Source organism: Aulonocara sp. 'chitande type north' Nkhata Bay, linkage group LG5 (genome assembly GCF_057382095.1).
Source record: "Aulonocara sp. 'chitande type north' Nkhata Bay isolate Kocher_YH1m ecotype deep benthic linkage group LG5, A_spYH_male_GT1.1, whole genome shotgun sequence".
NCBI lineage: Eukaryota > Metazoa > Chordata > Actinopteri > Cichliformes > Cichlidae > Aulonocara > Aulonocara sp. 'chitande type north' Nkhata Bay.
In genome coordinates, this window is record NC_141348.1 from 31,884,638 (window position 1) to 31,911,119 (window position 26,482).

General features: G+C 38.6%; 1 protein-coding gene and 1 long non-coding RNA gene across 3 annotated transcripts in view; both read left to right on the forward strand.

The window, feature by feature from the left end:
• Window positions 1–5,154: 5,154 nt before the first annotated feature.
• rims4 (regulating synaptic membrane exocytosis 4) overlaps window positions 5,155–26,482 on the forward strand; it is a 56,004-nt gene continuing 34,676 nt past the window's right edge. The window contains exon 1 of one of the 2 annotated variants that reach the window (XM_086293037.1): window positions 5,155–6,422. In XM_086293037.1, coding sequence (XP_086149163.1) covers window positions 6,326–6,422 — 97 coding nt within the window. In that variant the 5' untranslated portion in view covers window positions 5,155–6,325. Of the gene's footprint in view, window positions 6,423–13,189; window positions 14,359–26,482 lie in introns of those variants that run through there. The other variant, XM_086293038.1, reaches the window with a different exon arrangement.
• Window positions 15,991–25,813, forward strand: LOC147331026 (uncharacterized). The gene is made up of 4 exons (XR_015129140.1): window positions 15,991–22,722; window positions 23,090–23,242; window positions 23,604–23,694; window positions 24,282–25,813. It is a non-coding gene; the product is annotated as an uncharacterized LOC147331026 (long non-coding RNA).

Genomic DNA, 26,482 nt, shown 5'->3' on the forward strand with positions numbered 1-26,482 from the left:
GTGCCTCCCACTGGATCCCCTCAGAATCAGTAGATTGTGTCACACTGGGGCCCGGAGACCAGAGTGTGGACGCAGACTCATGAGCAGATTCAGTCACAGGTGGCCGGGTACAGTTCTCAATGATACAAGGAAACAATGATACAAGGAAAGGTGCCTCGACATGGAGGGCTCAACTAAGGCTCAAGGGGAATCTACTTAAGAATGGAGGTCTCGAACGGGCGGCACTGTGAACAGAGGGAGAGGAGATATTATTAAAGGCATGGCAGGGAGAAAGCTAACGAGGTAGTGGCAATTCTCAAACTGATCTCTTACTTGGCAGGCGGAGTGGAGGGGAGCTTCAGGGGGAAAATACTGTTGGCCGGGTGAGTGTCCAGTGATCCAGAGCAGTGAAGGCAGGCAGGTGACGTGAGATCCAGAGAACCGGAAGCAGAGGTGGCCAGCGTCCAGTTAGAGGTGCAAGCTGTTGGTGGTGGGCATGATGGAATCCAGGAACTACTGAGGGCACAAGGAAGAAGAGGTAAGTAATTGTAGGGATGAAAAGTAAGGCGCAAAGAGAGACCTGTTACTAACAGAGATTAGGTATTGGATGAGGACGCTGGTCCTAAATACTGTCTGTTGACAGCTCTTGATCACTGCCAGGTGAGCAAGCAGATGCAATGACAATGCTCCGCCCAAAGGCGTGAACTACAGCCAACTCACCTGGACCATGACAGATTGTTTATGCTTTATGATATCCAATTAAGTAATACAACATACTATCTTCAGATAGCCACATGACAGTTTCAGGACTTCAGTCAAATCTATTCTTTCCCTACTCCAGGCCAGCCTCCACAGCCTGCACCAGTGCAAAACCGTTTGTTTGTTTGTTGACTTATAAAAACAATGGTCAGGATTTAATAAAGAGGCACACTTTCAGCTCTGTGAAAAGGCTAAAAAGTGTGGGCAGATGTTTTATTTTTTTGGAGCTGGCCTTGTTACATTTGTATTTGCAGGAATTTCCCTGAAAAAAAAAAAAGGGAGGATGGTATTTAAATGAATCACAGAAATGTAATTTACCAAGGTTTGCCATACAGAATGAATGAATTGAAAAGATATAAAGATGGATCATAAATACGAAAAATGAAGCATGCCTATTTGCTATTGAAATCATAAATTGAGAAATAGATGTTTAGAGAAAACACTGGCAAAAGAATAAGGTCAATGAAGAATAAGAAGAGTATATCAAAGTATATATCAAAGAATATAATTTGATTAAAGTACAAAAAAATGAGCGAAGAATCATCATCCTTATTTGGAAAGACCTACAAACATTTACTAAAAACATATAAGTTGACTCGGGACACTGTAATGTTTGTTTATCTACTCGGCCAAGATTTACCGACTGCATGAAATTCACTTTTAGCAAATAGTTTACTCTCCAGAAAGTAGGTGTTTTTCCTTTAATCAGTGTGTTTACAGGAGCTGTTCGGATCAGAGTTGCCACTTCTGACATTTTCATGAATGTGGTGTAATAAATTAGTGACCCTTGTTCTCTGACCAGTCATTTGTCTGACTGACATTGTGGAATGAACTCTGGTGTCTTTTGCATAAACAACTTGATCATTTCTGCCAGCCACTGGCTGCATGTGTGTATGTACTGTATTCGTGTTTGTGTGCACATCTGTGTATCGTTTCAGTTTTTTATGTTTCTACACATAAAAAAGATGACTCACCACATTTTGCCTTTGTGGAGTTGTGTACTTGTGTGACTCAGTCACTGCAGTGTGTTGTTTGTTTTCATTATGGGTGTGTGTCCCCTATGGCTTTTAACTATAGGAGCACAGAGATGAATGGAGCTCTGTGAAGCAACATGGATTTCACATCCTATTGCCTCCTTCCTTTGTCTTTCTGCTGCACAGGAAGAGGGAAAAGGTGCACAGTATGGAGACAAAGACGGGCAGAGTGAAGGGACAGATGAAAAAGAAGGAGGAATAAAACAAGGACAAAAGCAGGAAGAAAACACAGCGAGAGGAACAAAAATAAAAAAAAAGATTTAAAAAAAGAAAGCCCATACAAGGGGTTTGGATCTGGTTGATATCGACTGACCTGTCCATTTCAATTTTCGCCTGGCAGATGTGAATGCTCACCTTTATATTGGAGCTTCATGCTGTCTTTTTACTTCATGCTACGTGAAAAACATTCTTGTTGCTGTTTTTCCACAATAAACTCTTTATTTGTAGCATCATTAAGTGCAATGTATTTTTCCCTCCCATAGGTTGCACTTTAGTATCCAATATCTTTAGATTGGTTTTTGTCCCTGTCTCCTTTGAATGGATTCGTTTAAAAACTCTACAAGCTCCGAAAGGGCTCATTTCATTAGTGTTTTAGACATGTCTGTCAATTGTAGCCTGTCCAATTTTAATTTACATGTGGAGAAAAAAAACAATATTTAAATTGTTCACATTTAACATTTATTGTCAGTGCAATTGATTCTTCAGGTGACTTCAGCTGGACAGATTGCATGTCTTATTGACATATTGGCAAACTAATGTAATAAATAAAATGTGGAGGACAACAGCAATGAAATCTATGCTAACAGGATAGCCACAATAAGGAAGCTTGTGAAAGCACTGTCTAGAGATCTCTACAGAAAAAATGTAAAAAACAGCATTAAATTTTGATAATTATTTTCAGTCCCTATAGATAACTCAGTTAACTGTTAACAGTTGTAATTTCAAAATAAAAAATAGCACATCACACATACACAGGTGTGCATGTGTTTTTTGGAACTGGGATTTTCCAGTCATATACACATGAAAATGCAAGAAGGGAAATAGAATTTAATTAAGCACTGTCAAGACCAACTTGCAGAGATATTACTCCAATCTGATATTAACATTAGCCTATTAGAAGCATAGAAACAATAACCCATTCTGAAATTTAAAAAAAAGTATGTATATGCCCAGAAAGTACATAGTTGCATACTTTTGCCATTGCATGATACATTCTTGTAGTTTCTCCATACATTTAGTTTGTGCAAAGTTCCCTTTTAAATTTGTCCAAAGCACATAGAACATGCTGTGCTGTGTGTGGACCTTCATGTATTTCGGAATAGGTTTTTTTTGTTGTTGTTATTATTTTCTTTTTTGTTTTTTAGCTGTACGAAGTCCTTCTGGGAAAAACTACAAACCTGTCATACAAACAAATATTACAGAATATGATTCTAATGTTTTTAAAGTTAGCTTAGCTTTTACAATCTGCAGCAGTCATACTGATCCACATAATAGTGACAGGAAACATTTTTCTGCAAAATAATAACAGTCGCCCAAAGGAGGCTATTAATACACAGTACTGAGGTGTTTAGTGTGGTTTTGCTTCTTTTACAGCTCTTAAACAGTTCCTTTCTTTTGAGTCCTTGTCATGAAACGGTAAATATATTGTTTTTATTATCACTATAGTCATTTTCAACAATTCTCGAGCCAGGAAGCATTGCAGAATGGTGAAGATATCCAGACAGAGTTCATCAACATCCAGGAAACTGTCAAAATACAGAATACCCATCTGTTCTATGATCTGTCTGGCTTACTTTATGAAAACGCCACTGCTACACGTTTAGGTTTGGGCACCTGTATCAAAAAAACCCAAAACAAAACCCAACCTGTTTGATTAGGTTTCGGTAATAAAACTATGTGGTTCAGTTGAGGTTATAAAAAATTATATGTTTAGGGTCCGGCATATATGGTACAGTCACACTCGGGCAAAACAGTGGTTAGAGACTGAGACTGCACTATGACCACATTTTTGTGACTATTGCAGTGCAGCTCATTGGCATTGTCTTTGAAATAAGACATAGTAAGTTGTTGTGTTCAAAACAACTTTGGTGTCTCGAGATGCAGTAAAACGGCTATAAGATGGAATCAGTTTCCTCTCAGTGTGGCCTGTTTGTGATCGAATGGAGTCAAGTTGCTCATCAATTCAATCCTGCAATCCATTTGTGATAATAAGCTAATAACTGATAAATCAGTGAAGACTGCAAGCTGTTGCCTTCTGATGCAAATCTGGGAATCTGTCTGTGTTTATAAATCAGCAATTATTAGCATTAGCAATTATAGCCAAACCTTGGGTGAGAGTGATTGCTGTGAGTCCTGAATCGCGATTTTTTTTTGGAGACAGGTTGCCTCCCAATAGTTGACCTATGCAATTGTCGTGTGATTGAAAGTGATCCCCAGAGGTTTAAAGTGTTGCATAGTCAACTTCTTCATGACAAGTTAGTCACAGTAACTAATGAAAACTGCATGGCTAGGTTTAGATAATATAGCCTACTTGGTTACACAATATCAAAAAAACTCTTACTCTTACTCAGTTGTGCTGAGTGTAAATAAAAAGCAGGGCAGTCATTTGCGTTTTTGTGACTATTTTATGTGCAACAGTTTACAACTTCTTTAACATCAAATTAATTTCCAAGAAATACCATAAACAGCAGTTTTCATAGTTGCATCTTATTTTTTTTGACCACAGTGCACATTAAACATTATATTTATAATTTCTTTTCTAAATTATGTTTTTGATCAATAGATTGAAAGCAACATCCATATTAAGCTTAATTAAATCTTATTAGTGTGTCCAGCTGGTTAGATAGAAATGCCTAAGGGTTTCTCCGGATATGAAAACACTAAGGGAAAATAAAAGAACAACCACTGACCCATTTTGAAGTTGTGTTTTTGTGGATTACTTTAGGAGGGTTGAGATCCTAAATAATATCATACCTCAGCTTCATCTTTCAGTATGGAAATTAAAGAAAGATGTATTTTTTTTACCATTGTAAAAGTGACTGCTGGCTTCTTTTATGCATTTGTGATATTTTCTCAAAAAAAAAGGTTAATGGTTACTGAAACATAAGGAGAACGAGTGAGAGACGATGTGCACTTGTACTGCCCTACATCTCCTCGACAATCCCCAAGCCACACCCATATTCCCTCATCCACATTTTGATTGGTTGGGCTGCAGGCAACAGTCTGCACTCTGTCCCCTCTCCCACCGCCTTTTTCCTGCCTTCTTGCTCTCTGTCTCTCCCCCCCGTTTCTGCTTTCCCCTCTCATCCATCCTCCCTCCCCCTCCAATTCCCCCCGCTCCATCTCCCTCTCCATGCAGCTTGCCAGTGAATGAGTCCAGTCAGACACAAGCTGTTTAACAGTGCAGTCTCTCTCTCTCTTTCGCTCACACATCTCTTTTACTCTCTCTCTCTGTCCTCTCCCGTCTCTGGAGCAGACAGTCAGTGGAGCATCAGCACGGCATCAGAGCGGCACAGGACTGACGGAGGAGGACGAAGTCGACAACTGCTGACAGAAAACAATTAAGAACATTTACGGCAGAACATCAATTGTAATACAGTTGAAAGCAGAGCAGAAGCAACAGATTGCCCTCACTTGCAATTGCTGCTACAACTGATGTTCTGGGCTTGGAAATGAAGCAGACTGGGAACAGCTCCTGGCATCTCGTGGTCAGTTTCTCTGTCTGAAAGAAATGCTTTTGCTCTGTACAAAGAGGAAGGAATTAACAGTGCTGAGCGACAGGAACCAAAAGCTTTGATTCAGTCGTAAAGCAACACGTTGCTGGGCGTCAGCACCACCTCCACCATCAGTGTCTCCTCACATCCACATCTTCCTTTCTACACTGGGATCTAAGGAAGAAATTCGAGCTTTGAATGCACAAACAGGAGGATGTTAGACTGGCATGCAGAGTGCAGAGTTTAGGGAGTTTTGCTGTGAATCAAAGAGCAAGATCTCGTTTTAACGGTGCAGGTGAGATCGGGTGCCGTCAGTAGTTCCACCTGACTCTCATTTTGACTTCTGACGACATGAGAGACATGAAAAGGACAATGCACATGAGGATCAACAAACCAGAAGCCAATAACTAGAGGAGAGATGACAGGAAAAGAGAGACCTAACCCTGGAGCACACGGTCACAGATAGATCCATAATTATTCTTTGAAACTATTTACCTGATCAAAAGTGAGCAACCTTGACGTATATCTTTCCACATTTCAGATTTCTATCATGTTTTTGCACCAGAGGACATTAATTTCACATACAGAGAAAGACGAACAGCAAAAACTTTATTTCATGTCAACTTGTGCCACCAGTCAGTGCAAGTAACTTTCTGCACCGATTCAAGTCGGTGTGAGTGCCTTGGGGCTCTCATTTGACTGTTCTTTTTGGAGTGAAGTGGATCTGCCGTGGGGGGCAGCTGACAACCATCCAAGACGCCGCGAGCCGTACTCCGCGTGAAAAATGCCCAGCCGCGCTTGGCCAAGCCGGCCGACCCGGGCCCGACGACGGGCCTCTACATGGAGAGGTCGCAGAGCCGCATCAGCCTGTCAGCGTCCTTTGAGGCCCTCGCTATCTACTTCCCCTGCATGAACTCCTTTGATGAGGATGATGGAGGTAAGTGGTAATGAAACACACACACATATGCGCAAACCTGCAAAGGACATCAACATGACTGATGGATTAATTCATAAAACACAGGCCTCCAAGATACATTATTTGTGTCTGTTAGGCAGTGAGTTATGTAAAACCTGCCAGAACTTGAAGGACAATCTCCTTTCAGCATGGGTTCATTGATCTAAAACCTAATAGGTAGTTTTTTCCTTTTTTTTTCAATTTTTAATATTCAATATTTTATCAGTCATTTTTTTATAGTGGATGGAGGTCATTTAAAAATACCACATAAGAGAGCAGTGCCTAGCACTACAACCACAAAGACAGTAATATATTACTTTAATAGGAACTATTATCTATCAATATTTTACTGAAACAAAGTGAACAACAACTAAAAATAAAAGCAATCATGCTCTGAGACTGTCTGTCTATATCTGCCCCACTAGAGGCGCTAAAGTTATAAATATGGATATGTCATGTCTGCAGAGACTCTTGTGGCTTTGGTTGTCATTGTCAGTTTAAGCATTCTGTCAGGTATGAGAGTAAGCTGGTATTACTGTGTTGGACTTTTAGCAGAACTGTGGGTAGATAATGTGCATTTTCTACTATTCTAACACTTTGAAGAGCAGATATGTTAAGTGCATAAAAAGAAGTGAAAATCTTTACCAGTGATATCGACATTACATCTCTGTATGTGTGTCTATGACTGAGCGTGGCGCTGTGGTATATCATGTGTTGCATATGTTTGTCTCTGCGCTGTATACCACATATACTGTACGTTCATGCCTCTGTGGTTTCATTGTCAGGTTCTCATTGTTCAGATTGTCATTGCAACTATGCAGAGGGAGAAAGACAGCAAAGCCTATGCACACTTATATCCACTTTCATTGATGAGATTGCTGGTAGGATAAAGTAATTCCTCAAACTGGATGCATTAGATGATGTAATGTATTTTGCTCCTGAACTGGTATTATTGCAAACTACGTAACCTCTGATTCACTGTCGTATTAATCCTGCCTAGAAAACTGCATTACTAGTATCTTTTCTAGAGCCCAATTCATACTGGATTATTTGGCAGAGTATGCATTTTTTTCTGTTTCCTGTTGTTTGTTTGTTAAGTAACATTGGAGGACAATGAGCTGTGGTGGATAAACTGTGTTATGACTGTCTTTCCAAAGGAAACCACGCATCGTATCAAGGTTAACAACATATGTGGAAACGAATTGACATAAAGGGCAAAAGTGCTTTTAATCCATCTAAAGAGATATATATATATATAAAAAATCCTGGTAAATTGGCTTCACCGGGGTTTTTATTTTTGGTATAAAGAATGTAAATGGGGAACACAATGTTCATGTATAAAAAAATTTATAAGAAACTTTTCATTGTAATTGAAAAAAAACAAATTCCACACAGTTAACATGAAAACAACAGTGAAAAACACACAAACACCTTCCTTACAATCCACTTGTTGTGGCTGTTTGATTGACTTGATTACCTTTATGAAATTACCTTTGTTTGGTTATAATGCATGTTTTTACCACACTATTAAGAAAAGTCATGTTAAAATGTATCCCATATGTTCATACAGTATATATTGCCAAATGATTTTGAAAATCTACACAAGTTTGGTGCATATCATTCTTAAAACACAGAAGATCAAAATTAAAACAAGTCTTAAATTATTTATGTGTTACTCTGTTTTGAAGACTTGGTCTATTTGTTAAAATGTAACTCTAAAACCAATAACTTTTAGATTTTATGACAAACTCTTATTAATGTTGTCCACACACATGCAGAAGTGCTTTTTATTGTTTTTGCGGAAACCTACACATTGCAGAGATAGCCATAGATCTAAAAGCTGTGAGATCAAATAACAGGCTGGCCCATATACAGAGATGTGTATAAAATGTTCATCCTTAAGGACATTTTAACTGTGAATTTAAAAGTGTAAATGCTGCTCTTGTGTCACAGACATTTCTAAATCATACAGGAGAGATAAAAGGCCCAAACGGCAGCAGTCTGCATTTTTCTTATTTTAAAGACAGTTAGAAGTATTGGAATAGTTGGAACATGAGCCATTATTGGCTGAGACCACCTGTTATAATTATTTACATAGTAAATCATAGCAGTTTTCAAACCAACACATGCAGCAGCTGTGTCTAACCAAACCAGCGCTTAGAGGACTGTTTTTAGAAATATTGTGTACACCTGCGCCTGCTCAAGAGCACACAGACACACACACATTAGTGTGGTTATCTCTGTTGACTTCACCTGGACCCACAACACCAACACCCTGGAGAAGGACCAGCAGTGGCTGTACTTCCTCCGTGTGCTGAGGAAGAATAACCTGGACCGGAAGCTGCTGCTGGCCTTCTTCCCCTCCTCAGTGGAGAGCGTGCTCTCCTGCTGCCTGGGTGTTTGGTATGCAGGGGCCACAACTGAGAACAGGAAGGCTACGCAGAGGGTAACTAACACCACCCAAAAAAAATAATTGGCTGCCCTCTGCTACCTCATGAGGCCATAGCCAAATCCTCGTGTGTCAGGAAAACCAGTGCCAAAATCACAGGTGAACCCTTACACCCCGCCCACCACCCGTTTGACCAGCTGCCCTCTGGTCAATCAGGTCCCACACCTCCAGGATCACAAACAGGTTCTTCCCCTGGGGCATTCAGACTGTTAACAAACACTATCCCCCCACATCCCACCCACCTCACCAATCTGAGCCATGGTATGAGTAACCCCATGACTCAGGCCTCTGACATAGGGACTCTATTCAGACTTTTCTTTGCACTACTTTTAAGAACTTTGCAACTATTTTTTGTTCTCTAATGTCTGTCTTTCTCCTATTTTTTTGTATATATTCCTCTTGATTGTTTATCTTTCTCCTGTTTGTTATTTATTCCTGCTGTCTACTTTTTATATTTTATTCAGGCACAGTTGGTGTGGAGCACCCACAATCTCATTGTACATGTAGAATGGTATTCAGGATGAATCAAAACTAATACTCAAGCAGTCATTTCATGGTGTAAGCACTGCACGGGAAAGCTCAGTCTCTTACCAGCACAAGCACGCTCTTCTATGAGCACTCATGCATTGACAAATAGACGTATTCCCATGTCTAGACAAACAAATTTATATGTACAGGCATTTGTGATCGTAGGTATGCTGTATGAGCAAATACGCAGGTAAGCCTCAAGATACAAGCGCGCACACATAGGAACATGAAAGCAGTGTGTGAGGTAATCAGAGCGAAGCGACAGGCCGTGGTTTGTGGCTCTCCATCTAATTAAATGCTAATATGGCTGCTGATTGTGGCTGACTGCAGCTAAATAGAGGCCTGATTGCAGGTTAATTCTCTCTCTCCCGTTTTCTGTCTCATTGTCTCTCTCACATGCTCTCTCAAGCCTTCACTCCCTCCCTGAGCCATTTTCACTCTGCAGTTTTGAAATCCTGTTTGCAGGTTAGCTCTGTCTTTCCACCTTAAATTGCCTTTTAATCGCTTGACTTCTTGTTTCCCTTCCCCTTCCTTTTTCCCCTTCCCTTGCTCTCTTTGTTTCATTTGTCCTCTCTCTCTCTCGCTTCATTTCAGCTCAATTCAAATATGCTTCTCTGACAGCACAGGAAGGAGAGTACTGTTCTAACAACAATAAGAAAGAACAGGTGAAAAAGTAGAAGCAAGGCAAGACAGTAGCCCTATCTGCAAGGGTACATCTCACTGATGTGCTGGATTTAAATTTACTTTAAAAGAACTGCTAAAAGCAATTGTAGGATTTTAGAACCCATCACAACTACTTGTTTTGACGGTCAGATGAGGAGAAGAAATTGCTTGGCTTGAGTGTGTTTTATAGCTAAAACACATCCATTTTATTCATGGAAGTATTTCTTAACACTTCTGCAAATTGACCTGTGTCCTGCTTGTTTGTTTGCTTAGCTTGGTCACTGACAGCACACCGCTGCCTTGTTTTGGAGTATATTTGCACTCTGTATTTGGTCAGTAATGTTTATCCTGTGTGTAATATTAAAAATGTAATTTATTATATTGGGATTAGATTGAGCTCTGAATAAGTATTACATATGACAGATATAATATTTACCTTTTACTGTCAAATAGAGGTGACACAATATGGAAACCTCAAAATTACATCACATGATTAAGGTGACAATCAGTGGGCAGCAGCATGGCTTCATGCCAGGAAGGAGCAGCGATGATGATGTTTGCTTTGAGAATGCTGATAGGGAAATATGCAGAAGGTCAGATGGAGCTACACTGTGTCTTTGTGGATCTACAAAAAGCATAAGAGAGAGGAAGAGTGGCATTTTATGAGGAAGTCAGGAATTACAGATAAGTATGTGAGGCTGTAGCAGGTCATGAGGACAGTGCGACAGTGGTGAGGTGTGTGTAGTAGGAGTGACAGATGGGTCAGAGGAGGGAGGGGTGGGATTACATTTGGGACTGGCTCTGAGCATCTTCGTGTTTGCAGTGTTGATGGACAGGTTGATAAATGAGGTCAAGCAGGAGTTTCTGTGGACTAGGATCACAGTGTGATCTGCAGTGAGAGTAGGGAGAAGGTGAAAGAGAGCCTGGAAAAGTGGAGGTATGCACTCAAGAGAAGAGGAGTAAAGGTGACTAATGCAAGACAGAATATGTGTATGAGTGAGAGGGAGACAGATGTAGCAGTGAAACTGAAAGGAAAACAGGTAGTAAGGGTGACTGCGTTTAAGTACCTGGAGTTCACCACCTAAAGCAGTAGACAGTGCACAAGAGAGGTGAAAAAGAGAGTGTAGACAGGGTGACGAGGGTAGAGATGAGTATCAGGAGTGATTTGTTCCAGAAGGATCGCAGCAGGAATAACCGGGAAATTTACAAGATGGTAGTGAGACCTGCTATGACTTACAGTTTGGAGACGGTGGCACTAACAGGAAGACAGGAGGCACAGCTGGAGATTTTTCTTGTGACTGATAAGAATGGACAGGATTAGAAATGAGCATATTTTAGAGGGGCGAGTCTAGGGCACGTTGACTTGGACCTGTGCAGAGGAGAAATAGTGGATATGTTGCACAAAGGATGTTGAATATGGAGCTGCCAGGCAGGAGAATAGGACAACCACTGAGAAGGACATTTGGAGGGTTGGTGTGACAGAGGAGGATTCTGAGAGAAATGGAAGGTGTGCAAACCCCTAAAAGGAGTAGCTGAACAAATAGAAGACGGACATATACAATATACTGATAAAATGGTGGTGTAAACATGGGGAAGGTTTAAGTACTGAGCTCAGGGTATGTACAAGTAATCCCTGGATTCACACTTTTCTAAATGTTCTGTTTGAGACAGTTTTTTCTGCTCACTCAGGAGAAAAAACAGCTTTAAAAGAAAGTGGTCTTAACAGGAAATGAGCTAAAGCACCTCCAGACTGGCAAACCAACTCAGGGGCCACACTACAACCCAGTATAAGATAAATAAGGATTATTTTCAACTCCATAATAATAGGTCCCCGTTAAAATGAAACAGCCACCACATAATTGGGAAAAGCAGAACAGTTGTAGGTTGGTAAAAAAAAAGGACGACTGATCCTTAATTGTAAGCCTTTTAATTGACCAAATAAGTGGGAAATGAGCTGTGATTCATGTAAATAGAGTTTATGTACTCCCTGATAGTTAAAAAATAAACAACAATAAATGAATTCATGCTTACAGTACATGCCCCAGCTGATGACACACAGCCTTATGTAGGCCATGCATGTGTTATTAGCAATTCAGGTGTCAGGTTTAACCATTTAGGTGACAGACTGACAGCTGAGTTGATTCTCCAGGATTACGTTAATGTCAAATATGAAAGCCAGTCATCAGTGCATGCATTTTTTCCCCTATCATCTGTTTGAACCAACGTCCCAGGGAACAGTGAATCTCACAGTAATGGAGTTTATTCCAGAAGTAACTTTATGCCGTAAAGCGCAAATGCCACTTTCTTATTTTCTCCTTCTGGTTCTGACTTTACACACTTTGCTGCCGAATGTCCTCTTGTTGCACTCAGCTGTGCTTTTTAAAGGAAAGTGACGAGAGTGATAACATAGTGAGAAATGCTCCAATTTAGCGATGTAATTAATGAAAGCTTCTCAGTATGCGTTGCTGCATTTTATTCTGAGCTGATTCCCCCTTCAGTGGATGCAGAAACTAATTGTTGTGCCTCTTCTATGATATGTTTTTGTCAAATCTTCCTACAAAACTGCACCTGAGTGTCTACCATAAGTGGGATAAGTATCATCACTGGAAAGTAAAAGTAAAGGCATTCATAGCAGCACTCGATATTATTCCATGAAAAATGCTTCATGCAAAAAGCTGAACAATTGAGCCTAAAGAACTTGTGAGATGGTTGAATTGAAATGGAAAGCCTCATATCTTTACTTTATTGGATGAGTGATGTGTCTGAGCTTATTTATTTATTTATTTTCCAACAAGCTTTAATTTGTGTCAGTTGCAAATATGATCTCATATAACACAACATCCTATCCATCAGCACGGGACAGGGTCCAAAACCCAGAGACGCACACTGGTAATGTGTGAAAGATACAGAGAAACACAATCAGTAAAAAAAATCTATGTAAGGTCCTTAAATTGTAAGTAAAAAATATTAGTCTTATTGTCAGTAAATTATTTAAATTACATTTGTGGATTTTTAGAAATCATCTGTATAAAGTAAACATCATCTAAATATCCATAGCTGTGGCTGGTGTTTCTGAGTGATCTACTTTATATAGACGACCTATGAGGTCACTAGTCTGGTGCTATTGCATGTTTTTCTTATTCTATAATACATTGTGTGATACTGTATTGTATTTTGCCATTCCCCAAGTTGAGCCATTTTATCTTATTTGAAATTGCATGTTATTGTGTTCTCTACACTGTTGTGTTGTTCAGCCCCTGATTGATCCTGCAAATTTCATTGTACTAGCCCTGCTTGTCCAATTAACAGCTGCAAGTACTTTAAGTAGTAAATAAGGCTAGGACAATACTATATGAATGCGGTCCAGTTTTATTTTCCAGAGTCCAAAACTAGATTTTTTTTGTCTATCTGATTTAAAAAAAAAATGCTGTGTACAAAAAATACAACCAGCAGAGACAAGTTCTCTTTTTCTTTGAATGTAAAATGAAAATGAAAACAATAATGTTTAAGTGTTTTAGGGAGAACACTTTTTTTCCTCTCAGACTTGTTCTCGTTCACTCTAATCCTGCCATTAATCAGATAGAGAAAAAAAAACTCTAATAGAAACAGAACAGGCGCTCCTGGTGCTGCTGTACTGGGAGATTAATTGACTTTATATTTCATTGTGTGAGTGTGTGTGCTGCAGTAATTCTTTGCTTGTGGGAACAAAATGTTCTCATAAGGAGAAGGAAATTAGGAAAATCTTCCAAAGTGGTGATTTTATCCCTTACTTAGCTAATTTAGGATGAAATCTGAAGATCAACAGCAGGATTATGTACAGGTTTACACTTGGACTGCTCCTCTGCGAGGACACGTGTTAGTATCTATTTATTTAAACTGCAGAATCCAGATTTCCTATAGAAACATTAAAAGAACTACCTTTTAGTTAGAAATGAAAGTGTTAAATGTGTGTGTGTGTGAAGTACGAATGTGCATCAGGTATTATGGCTTCATAAAGCAGCTAGACGAGATGTCACTTCTAAAAGGAGGATCTGGGACATTAGCCTTCTGCAAATCAGGAGAGAGAGAGTGAGCAGAATGACATGAAGGGAAATTGAGAGGAAGGGAGTTGGGACTTATGTATGATGAGCATAAGTGGAGCGAGTAAAGAAAAGAAGCAGGATGGAAAAATGACATGAAGAAAGAGGATATCAGTCAAACATCAGCTGGCGATAGATACGGAGGAATAGGACAAAAGTGGTAAAGGTGAAAAGAAGAGCATGAGGAGGGACGAAGAAGGTAAGACTGAAAAAAAGTACAATAGCACAATAGGTCTCCTTTTCCCTTCTTGCTTTAAAAAGAAGTTAAATCTTTCATGCTCTCTTCCTTCTTGCATCTCTTGTTTTTTTCTTTTCCTCCTTCCCCTGCTCCCCTTCATTGAATAACAACTCGTTTTCCTCTTCTGTTCTGCTGTGAAGTCACACAGAGGCCAAGTGTATGAAGAGAAGGCAGTGGAGAGATTAAGGAAAAGAGCAAAATATTTCCAAGTCAAAATAAGGCAAAGTCTGTGCAGTAGTGTTCTTTATGAAAATAACTGAAAGAAAGATGCCAAAGATATGAATTAGTAGCGGAAGAACTGAGGAGAAGAACAGAAAAAGCAGAGAGGTCTCTGGTGTGCTTCTAAGCTAGAGAGACGACCCAGAAAAGTCAAGAGTAAAAAAAATGGACTGCCAGGAAAGGAGGTCTATTCTATAGGGAGGGCAAGGAGGAGGGGCTGGAGGGAGGGAGGAAAAGGCTGCAGGTGTTCATTTGTTATACTGAGCAATATGGCAGCAGGGAGTGTGTTCTTAGGTGTGTTTTAGTCTGATGCGGGAACAGAGATCGAGTTGTTGCTTTAACACAGTGTTTTTCTCCACGGGGTACAAAAGCACGTCAGCAGCGCCACATGGCAGGGGAAGGTTTGATGAATTTCTTACCCGGAGATTATAATGCAATATGACATCCTCTTTAACAAACCAGCAGCTCGTCTCTTTTCACACCAATGGGAATGAAAGAGCTGCGAGGAGACGAAGATCTAATGTTGGCAAATTCTCTGTGCCGAATGTCGCTCACTGCTTTGTAGAAGACAGTTTGAATTTCTTTGAAGCCTTATTCAGATTGAACACAAAGCAAAATGGAAATCAAGGAAATGGCAAGGTCCTTTTAGAGACGATTGTTACTGCTTGAAAGACATTAATGAAATGCCTAAGAGTAATTATTTGGGCAGTAAAGGGGACCTCGGATCACCAGTTCAGTCTGAGTGAAATTTTTTTTTAAATATTAAATAAAAAAGAGGGAAAAAAGCTTAAAAAGGATGGTAAGTTTTTTCCTACAGCTCACGCTAGTACTACTCAGCTGCACAGCATTATGGTTTCATTATTTTCACATCACGATCAGCATCCAAAGCACAAAACAAATGCAATTCTAATTGAAAATAAAATAAAAAGCACACACCACCATCTTTACTATAATAACGAATAGCTATGCCAACCACCACAGAACAGAGCCCCCTACTGTGCGCATGTGTTGCATTATTGGCAAAGGTTTCCTGTTTCAGCCATTTACCAGCTCTTACTCCGCATCCTTTGTGTGTCCTTCTTGCTTCCTTATGTTGTGTTACTGGCAGTATTGTCTGGTTGTGTAGATCCAAACAGAAACCAACATCCATTCAAAAACAAAAACATTTTTTGTTTGTTATTTTGTGTTTTAATGGACTCCAAAAGACCTAACAGCACTCATATTCAATCTGTGTGACATAAGCACAAGCTCAGATCAAGTCAAGCATTTGTTACGTGTGCAGATGCATAGTGTTGATACTGAATTTGCTAGCAATGGGTTCACTGAAAATGTGTCCTGCTACTACTAAGTTATCCACCTGCACAGTTCAACCTTTGTAAAAATCACACCCAAAATAAAAAATCTTTTCATTTAATTCACCCAGTGATTAAAATTATCCCAAGTGTAAATGGAAACTTAGTTGTGTAGAAATGTAAAAGATTTTGTCATATCAGTGCATCTGGCCAAGAGCAGCTCTGTATTTGCATGCATTCTGCGAATTGTAGCATAAAATGTAGTTTAAACAGCTGCCCGATTCCTCATTCAGCAGTATGTTAGGCAAATGTGATGTGAATGCAGCTGACCTTTAAAGCAGGCAGCAACTCATGAGGTTCTAATAAAACATGAGCGACTAGCTATCAGATATTGCGGCTTATATCTATTGCAAAAAGCATTCTCTTGGTGTAGCAGGCCTGCAAATGAATGGATTACTTGCTGACAGCGAGCTAGAACCATCTGGCACTCTGAAGCGTTCTTGCTTATAAATAAATAAATCGATTTCTATGCTGGACCCTATTGTAGAATTTGTGCTTTCCAGACACCATTTACACTGGCAACTAACTCACTGGGGGTGCTTAAAATAACTGATCTCCTTTTAAATACCCCTTCAGATTTCAGACTGACATAGTTCCAAATAGGGGCTGGACTCAGACACTAGGACGAGATGCAGGGATCCAAGCAAGGACTAAAAATAACAAGAAAGCCAAAGAATTAGGGAAAGGTAGAAAAAAAAAATACATAAGATGAGTACAGAAATGAAATGAAGGTCTGAATGATGCCTGACTGTCTTGACAGGCTGCATTGTGACAGCCTGAGAGCAGGAAGTCAAGTTGACGTGGGTTTCAAGTGGAGACAAAGCCAGACGAGACAGCCTCTGCGATTCCTCTCCAAACATACCGTTACATAATGAATGAGAGTGAGATTTCATTCTTAATGCCACAGCCTGTTAACAGCCGTGCTTTGTGTGGTAATGACAGGAAGCCACCGAGAGGCAATTTGAATGTGTTGATCCGACGAGCTTTGACAGCCACCTCCCATTGTCTCTCATGACAGGTTAAAATCACCACTTCCTGCTCAGGCTCCTGGTAAACTGCTGTGATTACTAGAACCTTTAATGAGTTAAATAGAAATATTAAGTAAAAAAAAAACTTTTCCTACTTCATAGTTTCCCCCTTTGTCCAATTTGTTTTTGGACTCTTCTTCCTTTCGTTCTTCTCTTTTATCATCATGTTTCATTGTCTTCCCTCACCTCTTTTCAGCCATCATTGCCTCTAATTTTCTGCTGTCTCCTTCACCTCCTGCTCTCACCTGTCATAATTTTTTCCCGCTCCTTTTCCTCTTTTGGCAGTCCTTTCTTCCTGTGCAGTGACCTGACTCTTCACCTCTCTGTTTTCTGACATTATGCCCATCTTCCGTGCTGTCAAAAACTAGCTATGAGTTATAGCAACTTGGATTTTATTTTTGTTGCTTGAACATCATTTTTGCGAGATGTTGCAGACACCACAGTCAGTGCTTAGACCCATTCTGGGTCTAAATAAAACCTCTCACTCAAATAATTCAATATATTGTAGAAAAAGAAAAGGAATTAATGACAGATTTATTATTTTAAAGCATCTTAGTGAGTGGAAATCTTGATTTCCCATACCCTTGTTTCCCTTCCTTACCCCTAACTGGTTACAGCAAATGAGCCGGGTTTGTCAGAGGTTTCTTCCTGTTAAAAAGGGGTTTTTCCTTTCCACCTTTGCCAAGTGCTTGCTTACTGATGCTTGGTGTTTTCCCTTTATTATTGTAGGGTGTCTACCTCACAATGAAGCACAATGACATGACTGTTGTTATGATTTGGCGATATATATATAAATAAAACTGAATTTGAATTAGAAACTAAATTAGTCCAACATCTGTATATTTTTTTTCACTACAGCTGTATTTTGTTGTGTTTTCTGTGTTATTATCATATTTCCAAAGAGATTTTTGGAAGACAAATACATTAAATGTGTCAGCAAAATATATTTTACACTATGTCCTTTTTCTGGCAAATAAAACAGCTCTTGTGTATACACTTAAGCAGCTTTTTAAGGGAGGACAACAATTGATATCTGAAAATTCATAATTTTTGAGAAAACATGCACTTTTTCTGTCCTCATAGAAAAAGTTTCAGTCCTTGTCCTTTCTTAGCTCGGCTAAAGGAAACATAACACTGTAAAGCGAAGAACAATAAAATGGTAATGGCTACTAAAAAGAAGAGACAAAACTGCAAAAGTAAAAACAAGGGTCCTGAAATCTGAATAAATTGGCAGTAATATGATTCAATGAAACAAACTCTTTAGAAAAACAACCAGTTAAACAGCTTTGAACTACATCTGCATAGTGTTAACTCACTTCAAATTACTACCAAACAGAATCTGCACAGTAAAGACGAATACACAGTGAACTACAGGAGACTCAGAGGCAGGCTGCTCACATTATATCACAGCACTGCCCGAATGACATCAGTGCTTCCCTTAAATTAGATGTCAGCAACAAGGTGAGTTTGCTGATTGGTGAGCTGGATGGGTTGCCTTTCCAATCAGGGTCGAATGAATCCTGGAAGCAGACTAATTGGCACTTGGGTCCAATCATGGTTCAAGGACTGCACAGCAGGATCTACATATCATGAAAACACAGAAGAGGTTAAGCAGATGGGTGGGTGACAGTGGTCAAGGCCATAACATTTGGCAAATGTTCTTATTTGAGTGCTAGATGAGATTTATTGCCACTCTCGTATCTGATAAATTTAAATTAAGGCTACAGCTAGCAGCACAACCACCCCACCTCCCCTCCTCATGACCTCCCCCTTCTGATGCTTTAATTTGTGAACACTTAAGAGAAAATATATCACAGCCACCGCTTTCATTTAGTTTTACTCGAATTTCTTAAATTTGAAATGCTCGCGAAAGAGCCCTTTTCATGAAACCGCATGAAGATAAACATGTGCTCCACCTACTGATGTCTCAGAATTTTAGCAGTAACATTTACAATCCGTTTGTTTGGTATCATAATGCTAATAAAATCAAGCTACATAGCGAAAAGCTTAGAAAATTATCTGATGCTATTATTGGATCAACTACGCTTTTTGTCTCTGTTCTTGCAGAAGTGTTGCATCTACACTAAGTAACTGAGTGTAAAGATGTTCACTGGCTCTAACTGAATTTTCTATGGAACATGTTTCTGTAATGAATATTAGGAGTTGCTGTAAAGATGTATGTAACATGCACTGAATCTAATATGATGTCCTCTCATTGGGAGAGATTTTGTGAGTAGAAAATAGTCCATCACTGTACAAAGATATGCTCATGGATATTTTCTCAGTAGTGTTCCAAATTCTGTTTGCAGCTCTGGGGATTTGTGGTCTCTTTTCATATAATTGAAAGCATTCATTTCAAAATTAATTAATTATATTTTAACATCTATTAATCGCCATTTACAATCCCCCAAGAATCAGTTTACCACCAAGAATTTTCTCTCCAACAGCACCTTAAGGACACGAAGACTTTTGTAGTGATATTTCGCTAGTTTATCAGAACAAAAAGTATCCATAATTCTTTTTTATCCACATTTCTGTCAAAATGTTGAAAGATAATTCATTTTACTGTGATAGAGGACTAACTAAAGAAAAGAAAGTAACACAGATGTTAGGCTTTTTGTTTAATGATAACATATGCAACCTGTCTTTTTCTATACATCCTTATTTACTGGGTCCTTTTTTATTTTTAGACAAACCAGGGGTGCACACAGTAGATTATCAATAATCCATTAAAAACAAGACAATTTGTCATCTGGCGTTATGAAATTTTAAAACTGTAACAGCTGTTAGAATATCAGAGTGAGCTTGGATTAGCTGGTACAAGAAAATATACTTTGAAAATAAGTTTTGGGATTGTTACTACTTGTAAAAAAGGAAATGTGCTTTTTCAGGTCAACTCTAAGTTATGATGTGTAAAATACTTTATAATATTTTGGAGAAGGTTTCCTTAAAAATGACCTCTAGTGTCCGTATAAAATAATTCTAATATAGATCTAACTCAACTTTGGACCATTTCTTTCTAATTTCATTGTTATACTTGATTCTTCAGAGTCTATTTTCAAAAGTCCTTGCTCAGGCATTTTCTTGCTTTTAAAAAAAGTGCTTGTTGGAGCCTCTGCTTCCATTCTGGACCAGTTATTCCTCTTCACTGCCCTGCGGTTCTAATATAGACCTTGGCGGGAACAAATCACCATAGTGCCAGCTGTAATAGAGGTTAGAGGACTCTCTTGTGTGGATGTGAGAGTGAGTGCTTACACAAGGGCTTTTTGTGTGCACGTGTGAGTCCTTTATCAAAGAACTAGCCAAAATCATGTTAAATTTATTTCATTGAAAGGACCAACAAAATTGGTGCTCCTTAAAGTGATTTATTCTCCCTGTAGCAACACAAGAAAACTGTCCAGTCATCACTTGTAAGTAGAAAAAGGGTTCTTGCACTGCCATTGATTTGATCAAGATATTATCACTGATAATGTGCTGGATAGAAATGTTATACTGGTTCAGACACTAGTCTGATAAGATAATCCTACACCATATCTGACTTTATTATGCTTCCTTTTCAGATTGTACAGGGACCTGTTTGATTACCTGAAACTAATCAGTTTTTTAAACTTAAAAAGTTGTCTTTTTAACTTTTTATCTTAATGAGGACAATATTTTTTGGTTTCTGAACATGTATTGTTCTGCATTGTACTGTACCTCAGGTCCAGTACAGTCTTTAGCACTGAACATCCACTTTTCTACCAATTAGCAAATGCTGGGATGCTAATACACTAAACTCCAATGGTACTTACTGCATGTTTTGCCTTATGGTAACTTTGCAAGTCAAAAATCTTTAAACTGCTAATCATTAGAGTAACAGTCAGAACATGTTGGGATGCTGATGTTAACACTAGTACAGTGGCTACAAGACTGCAAAGTTTTGCATGTAGTAAACTGCGAGATTTTTTTCCTTTTTGATCCGTTAAAAAAATAAAAAAAAACTATCAGGTTAGAGTCAAAACAGATGTACTAGATGAAAAAACGCTGATAGGACAAAGTATTTTCATAAAAAAAAAAAACAATAAAAAACCCAAAAAGTAAATAGTTATGAATTTGTTTGCCTGCAATTGAGTGAAATAAGTATTTGAATTCTGGCTCCAGTGGGCAAGAATCCAGTCTGTGCCCACATGGCACACAGATTGCAATTAATCAGTCATTAAATTACAGATCCTCCTGATCCTCCTGAAGTCTTGGGTGGTGGAGCAGGTCACCTACTAATCAGAAGGTTGGTGGTTCGATACCTGTCTGCTCCAGTCTACATGCCAAATATCCTTGGCAAGAAACTAACTCCAAGTTGCTCTCCAATGCATGAATGCGTGTGAACCAGTCCATTTACCATGTGTATGAAGCACACCTGTCCACAGAATCAGTTTCTTCCAGTCCAACCTCTCCATTACCATGGGCACAACCAAAGTCAAATGATGTCAGAAACAAAATTATAGACCTATACAAGGGTTAAATAGGCTACGAGGCCATCAGCAAGGAGCTTAGTGAGAACGTGACAACTGTTGGTGCGAATATTTGGAAATGGAAGAACTATAAAATGACCATCAAATGCTCTAAGTCTGGAGCTCTATGCAAGATCTTGCCTCATGGGGTGAGGATGATCATGAGAAGGGGTTGTGGATCAGCCCAAAACTACACAGGAGGAGCCTTGTTCGTGTGTAGTGTGTCACCATTGGTAACACACTACACCGGTAATGGCGCCCAAGGTCCCCTATGCTTGCAAGCATAGGGAACATGTACAGGCAAATGATACAGAGATGGTTTGGGATAAAGTTCTGTGGTCACATGAAATCAAAATCAAACTCTTTGGCATTAACTCAACCAGCAGTGTTTGGATTAAGTGAATACTATCTACCTCCACAGTCACACGTGGAGGTGGAAATATTATACTTTGAGGCTGTTTTCCCGGTACACTGAAAAAAAGGGACTGGCCATCTCTTGGATTTATGTAAGCATCTTGCATGTATTTAACGCAATTGCCTCATGTTTTAAAGATAAATGTAACTATATAGTGTAAAAACTACATGATATGCAGAAAGGGTGTATTAAATTGTTCATATCATGTTCAGGTGAAGTAAGTCAATAAGATAGCAACGTTAAATCTCGTGAAACCACGCGTGATTTCATCTCGCGGGCTTTGGATCGTGGTTTAAAAAATGCATCCATCTCAGTCAAGTCGAGCAGCCAACTCTACGTTTTTTGGTATGTCTTGATTTTTTGAATTAATGTTTACCATATTTCAGCCAAATGTAGTTAAACGTCTAGAGTGCCGCCATGTAACATGCTAAAAAAGAGCCGTTAGCTTATTTGCTGTTTTATCTGTTGTCAAAGAATTGGCGCTTTTTCATTTGAATTTGTTTTTGGCACAAGAGCCGTAATATCACATTAAACCTAATTACGAGGCACTCATAACATAATTTGGTTTTCTGTGTGAATAGATTTGCCAACTGACTCTTCAGTTACATTGTGTATTTACTGCACCGTGGTGTTAGTGAGATTTTGGACATTGAACAGCTTTAGCTAATATCATCAGTGGCATTATGCTAGCTTACATCCCTACCCCTCCTGCCCTCACCTGCTGTCCTTTTGTTTTTGTTTTTTTTTGCTGCACATTGAGAGACCACATCTATTCTGCATTTCACCAGGAGTCAGCTGATGGATTGTGGGTTCAAGGTGTTATGGTAAGAAAGTATATTCTATTTTCGCTTAAGGTTTCTGTAACTTAATTATAATAGGTTTTTTATAATTATTAGGTGCATGCATACTCAAATAGACCACCCTATTAATACAACTGAGAAATCCAAAATCTGCCATAGGTTTAACCTGTATGTATTGTCAGAAAGGTGATTACTGGACTCACATTAATGCACACTTGAACTAAAATGAGGTTGTAACTTGTGGGTTCTTGGGTTGCAAATCAGAAACAAACATCTTTGGATTTTTTTAATCCCATAAGATCTGGAAACACAGTTTTTATTCAACAAAACATTACTGATTAACCAAGCACAGTGCCTGCTGTTATTTCAAAATAATTTTATGTCATTTTAGATGAAATGCAGCATTCCAGTGCATCCCAACCATGCCTTTACAGTCAAGGTTTCTGACGGAGCTGAGTTTCTCTCTGACAGTCTGCTGAAAGTGTTTGCAAAGTGATCGGGGGAACAGGGCACAAAGCTAAAGGATGTAGCTGCCATGATGACAGTAAGAACTTTAAAATTCTTTAACTACAAAGTGTATATGTATTGCATTAGGTCAGTAAAAGATTTTTATGCTGCATCCATTGAAACAGTCAACTATTACCTGTGAGTACTGATTCCACCGAAAGGATGCCATAATTTTCGTTATGCATTTACTGGCCCACTGAGAAAAATTTATCTTTTTAAAAAAATAAATGTTCTGGAAACTATATATCCATAAAGTTGATGTCAAACAGAAACTTTTGATATTTCTTTGTAGATGCTGGTGTTGCATGTTGACTGGTTTAAGTTTTTGTCTGGGATCATTTTCTTCTGTGCTACTGAAAAGTTCACAAATCTCTGTTTTCTTTGTTATAATACTTTAGGATGACGTTAATGCTCGAAGGGAGTCTCATCAAAGTGCTCCGCATCCGTGTGAAAGACAATTGCAACATCTTCTCCACGCAGGAGTTCATGGTGAGTGTTTTATGAGTAGATTGTGGCTTTGCAACATTTAAAAATGCATTTAGTTATCCACTTGATCCTCATTGGACCAGTTAGGACCAGTAGTCCTCTTTAATAATTTGAAGTTCACATGAGGCCTGGTAGTGAACTCGGCCGCCCCCCCTTGAGGCCCCACCCCCCTATATTAGGGGTCACATCAGTGTGAAAAAACTTTAAATTTGTCATTCTAGTGAACAAAGGAAAATCCCACCAGTATTTACATTAGCTTTTGTTTGAAAAAAAAAAAAGACCAACAGCTAACCAAATTGTGGGGCTGAAAGTCTAAATTCTAACATCTTCTGAGTGACAAAACCTGGATTTCTGATGGGCCGGTGTCTTTCTAACAAAAACTAATGTAAAGCATTTGAAATTATTATGTTTTTCACCCTCTCTTAGAAACTCTGTTAGACCATGAATGGCAGCATGGCAGGCAACTCTTTGGCTATAGCTATTTACTATGTTGCTTGCATTGGTTTAAATTACTCTAACATTAGAACTGGTAGATTCAAAAGAGATGAGTTTAAAAAGGAATCTTAAAGAAATTTTTTGTGTTTAACCAGGACTTGACTGAGGCCACTGCACAGATTGAGAAAACCACAATGAACATCTGTCTCCAGAGGATGCACCAGGCAATGACTTTTCTGATGTTGGCATCATCATCGAGGGTATAGTAGTTCTTCAAGATCTGGATAACGTGACCTTTGCAGTAGCCATGCTGTTTGGACCTTTTTTATTCCTTCAATATGAGTTACCCATCACAACTCTGCTACACTTTTGAGGTGATTCAAAGGGTGGTAATGGAGTTGGATGCAACTCAGCTCTCAAGAAAAGCTCACAACTGAGACAAAACTGCTCCTGCAAGGAAAGCTCACTGTTATGCATGTGAGGTGACCAGCTCTAGGTGAGAGGACATTTAAATCTCACACTTGTTCTGCTGCATTTTGAAGCTCAATTCCAGAAACGGATCGCAGGGTTCATTTTTATAAACTCTGCAACTGCCATGGGGACGAGCCGTTTTTGTTGTTGTTGTTTGTTTTTCCTTTTGCTCTGTACAAGTTCTCTGTCTGTTTGGCAGCATTTTTAAATTTCTCTTTGTATTTTTTCTTTCTTTTACTAGTGAAGAGATGTAGCATGAACAGTTATGCAGTCTAAATATCCCATATGGGTCGTGTGAAATGGTATTTTCAGTTTCATTCATTTGAAGTAAAGAACGTTGAATATTTCTAAGTGTGCTGTTTTGAACCAAGATGTCACAGTATGATCAGTGCTGTAATTTTTGACAGTCACTGTATCAATGTTATTTTTGCATCTCTTGAATAAAGGTTTTGACCTGCAGGTGCTAATTTCTTTAGTTATTGGGGTAAAATGGGTAATGTTAATAGGAAGGTGTTTGCCAATTCAGTAACCTAATTTAATGTTAATGGAAACTAACATTACCTCAAATTGTTTAGTTATAATTGTTGTTTAACTGAATCTTGACGTCAGAGGCCTTAAATAGAATGTTTTGTATTGTTCTTTCCCAACATTTTTCAAAAGAAACAGTCTAATTTCTTTGCTGTGATTGATTCCAGAGAACACGGAAGAACTGACATTATTTAACTGTTGATTTATATAGATTCAGTGGAGGAGTAATGTCAGTTTAATTCTTTACCTACTGTCAATGCAGTGAAATTAGACATTTTGTTTTGAAAGGTTACTGGTGGATGCCAGCAACCATCTTGGAAGAGAACAATACAATCTGTTATAAGGCCTCCATTTGAAAATTGTGTATTTGATGCTAGAATATAATAGCAAAATGTAATTTGAAGATAACATGTAGCATTTAAGTGACCAAGTAGTATTGGGTAAAAGTTATTGAATGGTGTTGGGATAAAGTGAGAAAATTGTGAAGGATTAAAATATTTCAAGAGCTCAAATTACTTCATCAAAACATGTTTAAGTCACATTTTATCAACACAAATTGCACAGGTTTATTGAACATGAATAAATTGTGTTAATTTAACTCAATTGTTTAAGTTGCTGCCAAAGCAAAACATCTGTGTGCAACAAATGTCCACCATTGAATTAAGTAAATCCAACAACATATTTTTTTCAGTGTAAGGGTACAGGTTGACCTCACTGCATTAAGGGGCCAATGGATGGGACTTGTTTTCATTCATAGGGCTTGTTTTGTAAAAACAACAGAACTGTAATTAAAAAAACATATTTTATGATAAACTCTCACCCTATCATAGCTGGCATAGGCTCCGCCCCCAATGACCCGGAACTGTAAGAGCAGACAAAAACGAATGGATGAATCTTCCCATATGGAAAAGAAATAGTAAAAACTTTCATGAGTAAATCATATAAGGCTTACATGATTTACTCATGAAAGTGGCCACTTTCTCATTACTTTCATATATTGTTTTAGTAAGTATCCAAAACATACAAGTTTCATTATATGATTTTTCAAGGGATCTTATATCTGTTTTCACTCTTGTATGCTTTTCATACAAGTTTCACACAAGACAGATACAAACTTTATAAGATTTATATATATCTTTTCCATATCAGTTTTTACCACCATAGGGATTTCATAAAATAACAAACTCTGCCGTTCTTTGCATTTTACACAAAATTATGTAAATATTGAAAAAAAGTTTTAATGGTGATCAAACATGCTTTGCATTACATAAAATTGTAAAAAATAATTAAAAACTGAGTATTTTACATTTCTTTCTATCATGTGAGTGTCTTATAAACTTCCTTTAGCTGCTTTGGC